We start from the raw sequence: 13,156 nt of genomic DNA, 5'->3' as shown, positions 1-13,156 counted from the left end.
GTGTGACCCAGGGCACGGTAGATTTGGCACCGCGCCCTCTCACCGCAGCCGGGCTAGGTCCTCGGTGTCTTCTAGGCCGTCCCCGAGGCCGGAAAATGGTAGCGCCTCCAGGCCCGGCCCGAGGCTCAGCTCCAGCTCTCTCTCCAGCGCCTCCTCGGCCTCATCCTCCGGCTCCCACCGATCCCTCAGGGACCCGCGGGGGCCTGGGCTCCTCTCCCGCCGCAGGCGGGTCTCCAAGGTGAGTCGGGGCAGCAGTGCTTCGGTGCCAAGCCCAGGGTCCTCATGGGCGTCCGAGCTCTGCGCCCAGTGCACTGGAGCCTCGGCTCCCAAGGTCTCCGGCTCCGCCTCGCTGCTGGAGCTGCTCTCGTCGAGTGGGGGCTCGTCGGAGAAAGTTGGGCCGAGGAGAGAGCTGTGGAGGGGCTCGGCCACCCCTTCTCCACTAGCCCTGTGCCCCTCACTGTCTCCTGAAGCCCCTGCACAAGGCCAAATGCGCATCTCCCCGGCGGGGGGATCCGCGGACCCTTCCTCTGAACTACGTCTGCGTGAGGCCCTCCCTGCCGTGTGGATCCTGGGGAAGACGACCGCGAACTTGGGATCTGGAGTCGGGTCCTGGTTCTCGGAAGGATAGTCAGGGACTGGGCTTTTTGCAACCTGCGGGGAGCTCAGGCCGCCGCCAGGGGGAGCCCTCGGTCGCCCCCTGAGCCCCACTACACCCGCTAGGCTCAGCACTAGACGGCGTCGCAGCCCAGGCCCGCGGCCCCGCCCCTCACCCACCTGAGCCTCCGCCCCCCGCGCCCCTCCCACCCCGGGCGCCCCGGCTGCCCGCTGCCGGAGCCGCAGCCTAAGCCACCGCAGAAGTCCTAGAGCCCGTGCCACGCAGCGGAACCGCTCCTTGAGGCCGGAGGGGCGAGGGCCCGCCGCCTGGGGACCTGGGCCTGGCGGAGGCCTCGCGCGGAGCTTGCGGAGCGCCACTAGGGCGGCCAGCGGCGCTAGGTCCCTGGACCCGTCTCCTCCTCCAGTTCCCGCTACGCTCTCTCCCGCCGTACCTTGCACCTTCCCCACCACCTTTCCAACCTGGCGGCGTTGACCCCGGGCAGTTGAGGCCTCGGCTCTTACGGGCTCGGCGCCCCGCGGCTCTGCCTCCAGCTGCAGGCCATTGTCCCTTGCGTCTCGGGCCGGCTTTGGGTCTCGAGAAGCCCACAAGCTCCGGGGAACGCGTGCGCGGCTGCCCTCGAGGGGACTAGGAGCCGTGGCTTTTCCGTCCGGCTCAGCCTTTTCGGCCTCAGTGGCCCGGCTCGCCGTTCCTGGGGCTGCCCATGGGCTCCGTCCAGGCCCGGCCCCCCCCAGACTCGAGTCCGTGTCTGTCCCAGAATCCTCAGTCTCTCCCTGGGGCCTCGCCCCCGACGACCCTTCCGGGCTCTGGGGCTCGGCAGAGGGCTGGTAGCTGCCCCTGCCGTCGCTGCTGACGCCGTCGCTGCTGATGCCATCGCTGCTCGGGCGCTCTCCTGGCGTCTCCAGCGCTGGCTCCAGACAGGTTTGGGTGCCTCCAGAGCCCGTGTCCGTTTGTTCCGAGTTGGGCCGCAGCTCCGGGACCCCGCCGCCCTGGCTGCCGCTCTCCCAGGCCTCTCGAGCTTCGCTGTCCCGGCAGGAACTGCCCCCGTCTCCACCCGACGTGTCCCCATCGAGGCTCCGGGTCTCTCGGCGGCCCGGCAGAACCGAGCGGCTGTGCCCTTTTCCTCTCCGCCTGCGGCGGTCGCGCTCGCGTGTCCTCCCTCCTCCTCGGGGGAGACTCTTCTCCAGGCACCCTCCGCAGCCGTCCTCGGGCTTGTGGCTCTCCTTAGGCCCGCATCCCCGACGCCGCTCGCTGCCTTGGCTCCTCTTGGCCTCTGGCTGCGGCCCAGCCTCTGGCAGGCCGCAGTCGCTGTTCTCCTCTACGGTGGACTTCCTGCGCCCACCAGGGTTCTCCTGGCCTCCCGCGGTGGCGGGCTCCAAGACCGGTCTCGCCCCTCGGGCCTTACTGCGGCCCTTTCGGCGTTCCTGGCTGGGCGCGCCGTCTGTGCTGACTGACCCTGATTCCTGCTGCCCCGAGGCTAGCTTTTCGGTTCCCTCCGGGCGCTGGGGCCCTTCGCCCTTCCTCCCACCCATGGCTTCCTGGCGTCTCCCTCCTCTCCTCTTCCCTAGGATCTGCCGCCCTCGGCACACGGGTTCAGCTCCGGAGGGGGCTAAGGGCTTAATCTACGCCCCGCCCCTGAGTCTCCCGCCTTACGCATGAGCATCAATAATGCACGCGGCTGCGGGGCCTGACCCTTTCAGCCAACAATAGAGTGGAGGCCTCCCAGGAAAGAGGAGAAGGGCAGCTGTGGGCAAAGGCCGTGGACAGGGCAACCTGCTGCCTGGAGTGGCTGCCAGCTGGGCCAGCCTGGCACCGCGCCAAACTGAGGGGGCCCACGCTCTGCTCCCACCTCACTTGCTTCTTCAGCAGGGAAGAACCTGTTTGGGTTGTCCTCCTCGTCCTGGGGGCTCCAGGGGCACAGACTCTCCTCCTTGGCCCCCTGGATTGCTCCAGGAGGCTGGGACCCAGCTAACTGGCACACGGCCGGTACTCCCTGAGTCTCCTTAGGTTTGCTGTTGTACTTCTAGATTGTGAAATACAATTTAAAGAAAACTGCATAAAACATAAGTGAATCTTGAACTGGTGTAACACAAATGCCTGTTAGTCATGAAACATAACCAGACCCCATACGTTTCTGATTGCCCCAATGTGTGTGTTGTTAGTATATTTAATTTTCTGAACAGGTAATAAATACATTCACATAGTTCAAAATCCACAAGATGAAGTTTTCCATTCCTGACCCTCCACTACCTGTTTCTTGTATTTCCTTCAAGAGCATCCATGCAGAGAACAGCAAATAGCTCTTTCCCTTTGAGCACAGGTGGAAGCTTACCTAGCTCATAGCTCTTCACTTAGCTTTTCCCAATCATACAGATTAACTTGGGGAGTTCCTAACAGTACATAAAAATCTTTTTCTTTTCTTTTTACATCTGTATATTATTCTAGCAAATGAATATGCCTTGTTTAACCAATTCTTTATTAATAGTGTGAAAATTAATAAAGGAAAACCTCACTGAAATGGAGCCCAGAGGCCAGAAGGGGGAGGGCTCACACATATATCATTTCACCTCATTACAGATCCCAAGAGAAAGAAAATGTGCTTTGGATCTTAGGCAGGATGTGACTCTACCACGGACAGCAGGAGGAAGACTTTCTCTTTGCCTGGCAACAACTCAGTCAATGAGAAACTGCCTAACTAAGCCAATGAAAAGCTACTATAGTTCAAACTCTCAGTTTCTTCCAATGGACTTTTTGTTTATAACAGCCCCTCCCAACTTCCCTTTCTCTATAAAATTTTCCTCTCCTTTGCTTTACCAGAGTTGTATGTGGTTAGCCATAATTGCTGTCCCAAATTGTAATTCTTTTCTGCTCCCGAGTAAACCTATGTTGCTAGTACAAATAACCGGCTTTCTTTATTGTTTTAGGTTAACAGAGTTTTACATCTGAAATGGATGCTGCCTTCATTTCTTTCGCTTCAATGACAAACACTATTGATTTCACTGTATCCAAGCAGAATCAGTTCCTAAAAGTAGAATTGCTGGACTATAGGGTATGTGCATTTTTAATTTGGAGCATTCCAAATTTTCCATGGAGGTTGTACCGATTTACACTTCTACCAACAAGATAGGAGACCACCCATTTTTCACATAGCACCAAGGCATGGTGTTACCTAACATTTTTGCCACTGTGAAATGTGACAAAATATCAATGCCTTTTAAGTTCATTTCTCTGTGAAAATAATTACCTCTTCTCCCTCATTCAGCTTTTTTTCTTTTCTTACGAGGCCTATCTTTTCTCATCCTTTACCCATCTTTCTGTTGGGTGTGGGTCTGTTTCTTGGTGGTCATACTGTAGTTAAACCCAGGCAGGATTCATGAGCCCATTTGGATGGCCCCAGGGCCAGGAAGCTGCTGCAGGGCAGGTTCTGGGGCATCCAAGATGGAGCCAGATGAGATATCCAGCCAGGGCCTGTGACCTGCCCCATAGGACTCCTGTCCCCCTGCTGACCACTCACTCTGGCCTCTCCTCTCCAGCTGCCCCAGCCAGAATCAGAGGCGGAGGAGGGAGTGACATTCCAGGTTGTGGCACTTTCCTTAGAATGCTCTCCAGTTGGCTGGTACCTGCCTTACACTCACCTCTCTGCACATCTCCTGGAGACAGCCTCAAACCTGGGTGAATCTGCTGCAAGCAGTCACATTACCCAGGAGGTACACTCACAGCCCAGAGTCCTGGTTTGAGCAAGGAGTTGAAAGTTACTCGGCCTTTGTAGTCTGCATTCCCAAGGAAGCAGCCTTCTAGGGAAGGAAGCAGCTGTCCCAAAGGAGCACAAGCTCTTGGGTAACATCAGTTAGCAAGTAACTCATAAAACCAGTATCTTTGACTGTGAAAGTCCACCACCAATAATGACCAAGACAAAAGGCAATGATATTCAGAGGGCTCATTTCACTTGCAAAAAAGCAGAATGTGGGGTGATGTGTTCACACAGTGGGTGACCACACAGCGTTGATAAGGGCCTACAAGCACCAGCAACATGCATGGGCTGTCTCACAAACGTAATGGTGAGTGAAAGAAGCCAGGCATGGAAGAGTTACTGAATCACTCTGTGATTCTATTTATATAAATTTCAAAAAGAGGAAACGGCGCTAGTTACAGGATGCTGCTTGGGGTGAGGGTGGCGGGTTGGTAGTGACCAGAAGGGTCACAGGGTGATACTATTTGTTCAGTTCGTGGATATTTCCTGGGTTGTACTCCCATGACTTATGCTATTCTGTATGCATTTTATAGTTTAAAAGATAGAGAAAGAGCTCACTGTTTTACCCTGGACTAATAATAATGACAAGGATGATAATAAAAATAATAATAGCTGACACTTCAGGGCTTATTATGTGCCAGGTACTGTTCTGAGCACTTTACTATGAATTCACTTAATTTTTGGAAACATTCTACGTGGTGGGTGCCATAAGGATTCCCATTTGATGGATGATAGGACTGAGGCACACAGCTGAGTGTCAGAGCTGGGATGCCCACTCAGGCTGTCTGGCTCCCAAGGCCTGGCAGGAGAACAGGTGTGAGGAGTCACCACCAGCTACAAATGGGATTTCGGTTTCTCCAGCCCATTACAGTGTGTCCTGTGAGCGCTGGGAGCAGAGAGCACTGTGCCCCCTCTCCAGTCTCTTGTCTTCTGTGCCCTCCTATGCCTCCCGTTGATCCAGGCCAGGGCTTGTATCTCACTCAGCTGGGTGGGCGTGGCAAAGCTTGCCTTATCCCCTGAGCAGCAGGTCCCTTCCCAGGCTTCATTTCATTCAAACCTCCCCAAACCTGAGGAGGGGGATGTGATCTCATTTCTCAGATGGTGAAACAGCTCAGGGAGGATGAATGGCTTAAGGACCCACAGCCAGTAAATGAGGAATTGGGGACCAAATTCAAGGGTCCCGCTCTTCTGCTCCATGGCACTTCTGTTGGGAATTGGCTTTGGGACCAGACAGGCTCAGCACCCACTACACCCACTTCTTGGCTGTGTGATTTCCAACAACCTGCTGCTGTCCCCCTGTCCTCTGTGCAGAACAGTCCACCCAGCCAACTCCTGGTCACCTCCCCAGGCACATTTCTCACAGGCCCTGGATTTTCCTCATCCTAACACTTCTTGCAAGCTCTTGTAAGGACCATGAGCCCCACAGTGGCAGGGACCACATTGCCTTGGCCACCTCTGAACCCCAAGTGCCTGGCCTATAGTAGGTGCTCAATAGAGACAGGCAGATAAAGATGTAGCCCAAGTAATCAAGTCTCCAGCTTACAAGAACCTTCACAGCAGTTTAATCCAGCCCATCACCTGGGGCTGAGACCTTTCACCTCCAGGCACCGCCACCCCCTCACCCCCCGCCAGCAGCACCCCACAGTCTTTCCCCGAAGCCCGGAAGAAGCCATCAGGGCTGAGATACTGTGGGCATCTTCCCCTTCTGATGGCAAGGAAAGGCCAGCCAGGGCAGCTTGGGGCCTCCCTCTGCCTCCATACCCAGGGATGCAGTCAGACAGACTCAAGATGGTTAGCTCATCATTTATTCCCAAAAAGAGAAGGCATATAGTGTTCAGACACAACCAGTTTGATCTGATTCAAGTGGCTTAAAAAACATTCTCCTGAGCACCTGCCTGGTCCAGGGGACGCATCCCAGGGGCAAAGGTAAGGAACCAGCTAACGATCATTTCCATTCATATGGGAAAAATCTCTGCACAATTAAAAATTAAAGTCGTTGGGCCAGTCCAGAGAAGAGGTAATAAGGTGTTTATTAAAAACTCATTTTCACCTGGAGGCAGTTAACATTTATAATTTAAAATCCAGCCCACTACAAAAAGGGGAAGAGGAGGTTAAAAACTGTGCAACATTGACAAAAGAACTGAGAGAGTCAAGGCCCGGGGAGGGCCAGCCCCAGGGGCCTGGGGTCCCTCTCCTCCTGAGGCCAGGAGCAGCAGCAGAGTGGGAACTGGGGATGCCCCCAGGCCCTGCATGGCCCAGTGCGCGGGCCTCTCCAGGCGGGGCAGTGCCCCGAGGAAGAACCCTCAGTAGTGTGTGTTCATCGTGCAGCCCGGACGTGCATCCTGCTCATTCCGCTGCAGGAGGAGATAGAGTGACAGCAGCTTAGGGGCATCCTGGGCAGGACACGGGCCTCAGTCACCCACCTGAGCCCAGACATGGAGGTTTTCAAGACAAGCAGAGGCATGTGTCAGGGCTGAGATGGACCCAAAGATCCTGAGGAAGCAGGACAGGGGCTCATCCCTCCCCAGAAGCGCACCCTCCTGGCCGCCCCCCCCCCCCACGGCAGTGCCCAGAGCCCTTACCTCCCCCGTTGCCGAGGCTGTACCCCACGGCCACTCGCTGAGAACGCCAATCACCACAGCTCCTGAGTGGACAAAGACAGGGCAGTCACCCTCCATGGGGACTCCAGTCAAGGACCCTTATTCCCAGAACTCTCCTGGCACCTCGAGGTCCACTCCTGCAAGCCCGAGCAATAACTCACCCTCGGTCTGCCTCTAGCGTGCTCTGGATCTCCTTCAGGACCTCTGCAGGGCAGGGGTGGGGAACAGAGGCCTGGTGAGGCCAGCAGGGGCCGGGCCAAGTCTTTCTCCCCTTTCTACTGATGGGGTGCTGGACAGGTCTGCCCCCCTTCAGAGAAATGGCCCTCAGTTTCCCCTGGCCTTCCAGGCACTCCCCCACCCCAAATGTCCCTCCTGCCAGCCCACTGACTCCTGCCCTGACTCACTCTCGTCATTGAGCAGAGCGTGCTCCATCACAGGGCCCGATCTCCTCTCTGGAAGGCAGAGGCCAGGTCAGGTGAGCCTTAGGCCCTTCTCTGCCCCAGCTTCCTCCTTATGGGGGTTGGGGTGCTGGAGCCTAGAGCTCAGGACTGGAAGGGAAGCTGTTTCTACTCCCAGCCCGAACACCAGCTGCTCACCTGGGGTCCCCTTCCCTCCCCTTTCCATCTCCAGGTCTGGGCCCAGATGTGCTCACAACACCTTTGCCCTAGATGGAGGCCTGTCTTACCCTCTCCGTCACTCTGGCTCCCTGAGTTCCTGTAGGGGAAGAGACAGTAAGGACTGGGGGCCACTAGGCTCCCCACTCTGGCTCGGAAAGCCCTGGTTCCACAAAGAATGAGGTCGACTGACCAGCTTGCACGGGGGAGTGGGGCATACGAAGGAAGACAAAGAGCCTGAGCTGGGAGGGTGGGCTGAGCTCACAGGCGAAGGCGACTCTAGCAAGCCTCCCGTGGGTACCCCGGGGAGGAGGAGGAGGGGCTGCAGCAAAGACCATCTGCCCTTTTACCTACCTGGCTTGGCCCGAGGCCTTCTCAGGGCTCGATCTGTTGCAGGGGCGGCTGTAGTTCTTTGTTTCTGCTGAATCCACCAGACACCGGGGCTCAACCAGCCACTTGGTAGAGAGAGAGAAGCGCTCAAACTCGGAGGGTGAGATCAGGTAGAAACCTGGGGGGTGGAGGAGTCTGGTAAGTGAGGCCAGCCTGAGTCTCCTGGGCCTTGCGGCTGCCAACACAGCTTCCCTCCCAGTGGGTATTAGGGGCCAGAGCCTCTCCCAAAGTTCTCTGCCTAAGGAGCCTGGCCTTGGCCACAACACCCGTGGCTGCCCTTCCCAGCAGCCCCCGCAGTGCAGTGGGAGCCCCAAACCCAGCCCTGCTGGCAGAGGTCCCCGAGGCGCCCGCCACCTACACACCTTGGCCATATTTGGTGAAGACACAGGAGGCGATGCCGCTGACGTCCTCCCGGCGGATGCAGCTGTAACGCACCTGGGGCTTGAGCAGGGGCAGTGAGACCACCTGGATGTCACCCAGGTTGGTGAGGACGGCCAGGTGATGCTCCCCATAGTCCTCGGCTCGACAGCTGCCAAAGCGGGCCGCGCTGACCCGCCGCACCCGTGAGCCTTCCAGGGCGGTCAGCTTCAGCTTCAGCCTGGCACTGACCTTAGGCAGCGTGAACACCTGGGGCACAGGGCAGCCGGTCACATTTGGGGCCAGACCAGTTTGCAGCGCTTCATCCAGCCAGGCAAGCACTTCTCGCTTTCCTGCCCGATGCTGCCGCTGGGCTCTGCCCTCCGCCGGATGCCGCCCACCCAGCTTCCCAGCAAAGCTGGCTGTCTTGGGCTCCCTCTCTCAATGCTCAGACATGGAGTCACTGCAGTTGGACTGCAGGCTGTCAGGGCCTCTTATTTCCCCATCTGCATTTTCTGTGTCTTCCATAGACATGTCTGCCATGTGTCCCCACTGGGGCCCAGGGAATCCACCAAGACCCCTTTCCTTTCCTGTGCCTCTGCAACCCTCACACACTAGCTACAAAGTGTGTGACTCCTAGCCATTGTCATTTGTGCCCAAGGTCTGGGTGCCCCCAAATGTCCTGGGGGATTCCCGGGGGACCCAGCCTCCTCCAACAAGGCACCTTGAACTGTTCCTCCGACACGACAAGTAGCTGGTGGCTTCCTTGCATGTCTGGGCTCTTTGACAGGTCGTGGGCCACTTCCAAGGGCTCAGGAAGGGGTACGCTGTGTCCGTCCAGCACCAGGATGCCCACCACTGGTGCTCGGTGCATCAGCTGGATCTCCTTGGCTACAGGGACAGATGTAGGTGGTGGGGCTGGTGGTCAGGTGGAGGCAAGGCTGGAGACACCAGCTGGCTCCCAGCCCAGGCAGACCAGGCCCTCTGCTCTCCCCAACTCAGTACTCACCTTGCTCTGCCCGCACTGGCTCATCCATTCTCCGCTCGGCAGGGGGCACACGCAGGGCAAAGGCGTAGACGGTACCACCATTGGTGCCAGCCCACAGCGAGGGGCAGTGGCGGGAGCCTGACAGGAGGCAAAGGTTTACATCTAACCCCTGGCTCTGAGGGTCAGAGGGAGCCAGGGACCTGGGCTTACTTCCTGGCCTTGCCACTCACTACCTGTGTGACTCCAGCATCAAGTCAGCAAATTTCATAAGGCTCAATTTCTTCCTCTGTAAAATGGAGCTGCTGTGGGCCCTGCCTACCTCCTGGGTGTAGACAACCAAGGGCCCCATGTACAGATGATCCCAAACTCAGACAGCTCAGCCCTTGAGATCCAGCAGTGGACAGCCCTCACCCCACCCCTGCCCTGGCAGCAGGGCAGCATGGGGAAAACAGCCAGGGAAGCTTCTATAGGGCCTACTGGGTACCAGCAGGCATACAGCATGTCCCAACCCTCACAGCCACTCTAGGAGGAAGCTATTACCCCATTGCACAGGGGGAGAAGCTGAGACCCAGAAAAGCTAAGTGACATGTCCAAGGTCACATTTCTAGAGAGTGGTGGAGCCTGGATATGAAGCCAGGGCGACCTGACTCAGAGACCCAGGAGAGGGAGGGAAAGAGGCAGGTGGGGGCTCTGGTCTCCCCTGCTCACAGAGGGAAGCCCCTTTTAGGGTGGCACCAGCCAGCAGGCAGTAGCCTCCAACACACCCTCATGGCAGCGGGCGCCCACCCAGGCCCCCATCTCAGGCTGGCCACTCACTGTCCTTCAGATAGGTGTCAGCAAAGTAGAGGGTCCGGACAAAGCCTGTGAAGGAGTCTTCTGCCGAGCGGGCCTCGATCTTGCGCTGCACGGGCGCCAGCTCCATGTTCTGCAGGCCGGCCCGCTCTGCCCTGGTGCTCCCCTCAGGCACCTGCAGTGGGTTGGGATGGGCCTGAGGGTGGGCTCTGGCCTTCCCTCCTGGGGGGTGGAGGGCAGCATCACATTGCTCAACAGTGATCTTTCCAGGGGAAGACTGGCCACAGCCCTCACCGCCACTTGCCTGGAGATATTGACCAAGGACTTGACCCTGAGGTGTTAACAATGACTGCCTTTTACACTTGGGGAAGCTGAGGCATGGAGCAGCAGTGTGACAGATCTGAGGTCACCCAGTTGGTGGGCAGTGGGGCAGGGCATGAACCTGTGCAGTGCAGCTCAGGGCCTATGCTTGTGACCAAGGCAAGTGGGGGATGGAGGGGCAGTTTGGACCTGCTGCCAGCCTTGGCCTCACCTCTCCTGGAGGGCCCGCAGGACGCCGCTTCCTGCTGGACACTCGGCTGCGACGTATCCGGCGAAAAGATTGGCGCAGAGACTTCTTTAGGGACTTCACACGGGATAGTGGGCCCTCCAAGGCCAGTTGGTCGCTGGGGTGCAGCGTGCACCTGGGGTGACATTGGCCTGTCAGCGATGCTGGGGCCCAAGGGACCTTGCCAATCACAGAGCTGGGCCCCAGCCACCCTGGGCAAGCTGCTCACTTGACAAAGACCTGCCGCCGCTGCTGGTGGTCAAAGAGGCCAAAGCCATGGCTGGTGCCGAAGGCCACGAGCCGCCATTCGGAGTGCAGGGCCAAGGAGGTGACCACGGCCGGGGGCTGGCACTGCACCAACACGAAGGGCTGGAAGCCAGGCTCAAAGCACACAGGCCCCGGACGGGCACACAGGCGCTCATGCCCCTTCCAACGGTAGCCCTCCTGGTCCTGCAGCAGGTCAGCCTCCACCTGCTCCACGGCGTGCTCCGCCTCCTCGTCATTCAGCTCTAGCACCAGCACCTGGGCGGGGTGGCAGACAGGCTGAGCAATCCCCAGCACCAAGGGACCATGGGACCTCAGGGACCTGATGGCCGGGACAGCAAAGGACCTGGGACCCATGCCAAGGCCCAGGGCCCAATCAGGATCAGAAGTGTCCCACCCTTCGCCCTTAATTCTGGTTTCTAGAGGGGAAACAACCATCCTAAGGCCTCCCTCTAATGGGATCAGGGAACCTCTATTCGCTGGGCAAAGCCAGAGCCACAGGGTGGGTGATGATCCTGGTGACGCCACCAGTGGGCGCTCAGGAGGCTGGCTCCTGTCCTTTCTGCCCCCCCCCAATCCTGAGACAGAAGCTTATGGGCCTGGATGCTGCCCAAAGTCACCTGATCACTCCTCACCCTTGCTCCCCACACCCAGCCCGGCCTGCTACCTGCCCTGCTGTGCCAGCCACAGTCAGGTAGCCGCTGTACTTGCAGAGGAAAATCTTCTGAATGCCCAGCCGAGGATCGTCACTGTAGGGGTCAAAGGAGCCCACCTGACAAGGGAGAGGAGGCCCGTGAGTGGCCATGAGCACCAGACCTGCCCCATCCCTGCCCTCCCTGGTTCCCAGGTTCCGGGCCTCACTTTGCGGAGGGGTGGCCACTCATCCTCGCCCTGGGCATTGAGGCTCTCGCTGGGGTCTGTGTCGGTGAGGAACACCCGTACCGTGCTGAGTTTGTAGAGCAGCCGCAAGCAGACACCCGAGGCATCCCAGAACCGCACCGTGCCATCCTCATGCCTGTGGGCAGAGCCCGCCTGCCACCCGTGAGAGGCATGCCGGGCCAGGCACGCACTCCTCTGGGTTCTGCTCCCACTTCACTTATCCCACTAGGCAGGAAGAGAGTACCATCAACATCACCTACCCTGTGAGCAGCAGGTCCCTCTGGGGTGGGGCCGGGGCCAGGCTGGTGCCACCATCGATGGGCCAGTCCTGGAGGAAAAGACAGAGAAGTTCATGGTGGGGCCTGGCCCTGGGGTGGGGCGGGGGAAGGGGCTGGACCCACCATGGTGGAGAAGTGTGTGTTCTGCCGGCTGCCGGCAGCGATGATCCGCTCCCACAGCTTCAGAGGGATGTTGGAGATGTGATGGGAGCAGGTGATGGCGGAGCAGTGCAGGGAAGCCAGGTAGGGAGGCTGGACCGGAGGCCAACCAGCCGTCTTCAGGTCAATCACCACCAGCTCCTCCTCGGCCAGCACCACCAGAGCATAGGGGTCATCAAAGGCTGCAGGGACAGGCCAAGGTCAGGGGCTGTGGGAGCCACTAGGAGCAGTTTCCCCAGCCTGGACCTGTGGAATCTGAAGCTCTGGGGCTGGAGCCAGGGAAAAAGCCTGCATTTAATATCAAGCTCTGAATCCAACAATGCATAAAAAGAATTATATGCCACGACTAAGTGAGATTTATTCCAGATATGCAAGGCCATGTAAACATTTGAAACTCAGTGAACGCAATCCATTACATCAATAGGCTGAAAAAAGGAAAATCTCATGATCATATCAATAGATGCAGAAAAAGTATTTGACAAAACCCAACACTCATTTATGATAAAACCTCTCAGTGAACTAGGAATACAGGGGAACTTCCTTAACTTGATAAAGAATACCTAGGAAACCCCTACAGCTAACGTAATACTTAACAGTGAGAAACTTGAAGCTTTCCCGCTGAGACCAGGAACAGGGCAAGGTTGCTTCCTCTTGCCACTCCCTTTCAAGTACTAACCAAGGTGGCAAGACAAGAAAAGGAAATAAAAGGTATACAGATTGGAAGAAAGAAATAAAACTGTCTTTGTTCACAGATGACACAATCACCAATGTAGAAAATCTGAAAGAACAGACCAAAAATCTGGACCCTGCTCCCAGCATGCTGTCAGCTGTGAAGAGGAAAGAGGCTCAGAAAGGAGGAAGAGCAAGTTCAGAGTCTCCCTCCAAACGGCTACTGGTGAGGCTGGGAGAACACAGCCCAGGGCG

At 57.7% G+C, this 13,156-nt stretch overlaps 2 protein-coding genes across 8 annotated transcripts in view; both read right to left on the bottom strand.

The window, feature by feature from the left end:
- MYO15B (myosin XVB) overlaps positions 1-2,145 on the bottom strand; it is a 30,034-nt gene extending 27,889 nt beyond the window's left edge. Inside the window, 2 exon segments of the mRNA XM_072939117.1 lie at positions 44-1,437; positions 1,468-2,145. Of these exon segments, the coding sequence (XP_072795218.1) occupies positions 44-1,437; positions 1,468-2,145 (2,072 nt within the window).
- Positions 2,146-6,375: 4,230 nt separating this feature from the next.
- The window catches only part of LLGL2 (LLGL scribble cell polarity complex component 2), a 32,435-nt gene continuing 25,654 nt past the window's right edge, over positions 6,376-13,156 (bottom strand). For 5 of the 7 annotated variants that reach the window (XM_072939570.1, XM_072939568.1, XM_072939574.1 and 2 more), the window contains exons 11-26: positions 12,197-12,414; positions 12,056-12,123; positions 11,778-11,931; positions 11,584-11,688; positions 10,882-11,174; positions 10,638-10,788; positions 10,130-10,280; positions 9,335-9,451; positions 9,050-9,216; positions 8,331-8,595; positions 7,933-8,086; positions 7,650-7,702; positions 7,369-7,416; positions 7,126-7,168; positions 6,947-7,008; positions 6,376-6,718 (exon numbers count right to left, since the gene is read on the bottom strand). In XM_072939570.1, coding sequence (XP_072795671.1) covers positions 6,711-6,718; positions 6,947-7,008; positions 7,126-7,168; positions 7,369-7,416; positions 7,650-7,702; positions 7,933-8,086; positions 8,331-8,595; positions 9,050-9,216; positions 9,335-9,451; positions 10,130-10,280; positions 10,638-10,788; positions 10,882-11,174; positions 11,584-11,688; positions 11,778-11,931; positions 12,056-12,123; positions 12,197-12,414 — 2,057 coding nt within the window. In that variant the 3' untranslated portion in view covers positions 6,376-6,710. The remainder of the gene's footprint in view (positions 6,719-6,946; positions 7,009-7,125; positions 7,169-7,368; positions 7,417-7,649; positions 7,703-7,932; positions 8,087-8,330; positions 8,596-9,049; positions 9,217-9,334; positions 9,452-10,129; positions 10,281-10,637; positions 10,789-10,881; positions 11,175-11,583; positions 11,689-11,777; positions 11,932-12,055; positions 12,124-12,196; positions 12,415-13,156) is intronic. The other 2 variants (XM_072939573.1, XM_006199388.3) reach the window with 1 other exon arrangement.

Source organism: Vicugna pacos, chromosome 16, assembly GCF_048564905.1.
Source record: "Vicugna pacos chromosome 16, VicPac4, whole genome shotgun sequence".
Classification (NCBI taxonomy): Eukaryota; Metazoa; Chordata; class Mammalia; order Artiodactyla; family Camelidae; genus Vicugna; species Vicugna pacos.
Note: the sequence above shows the minus strand (reverse complement) of the source record. Positions and strands in the feature narration are given on the sequence as shown.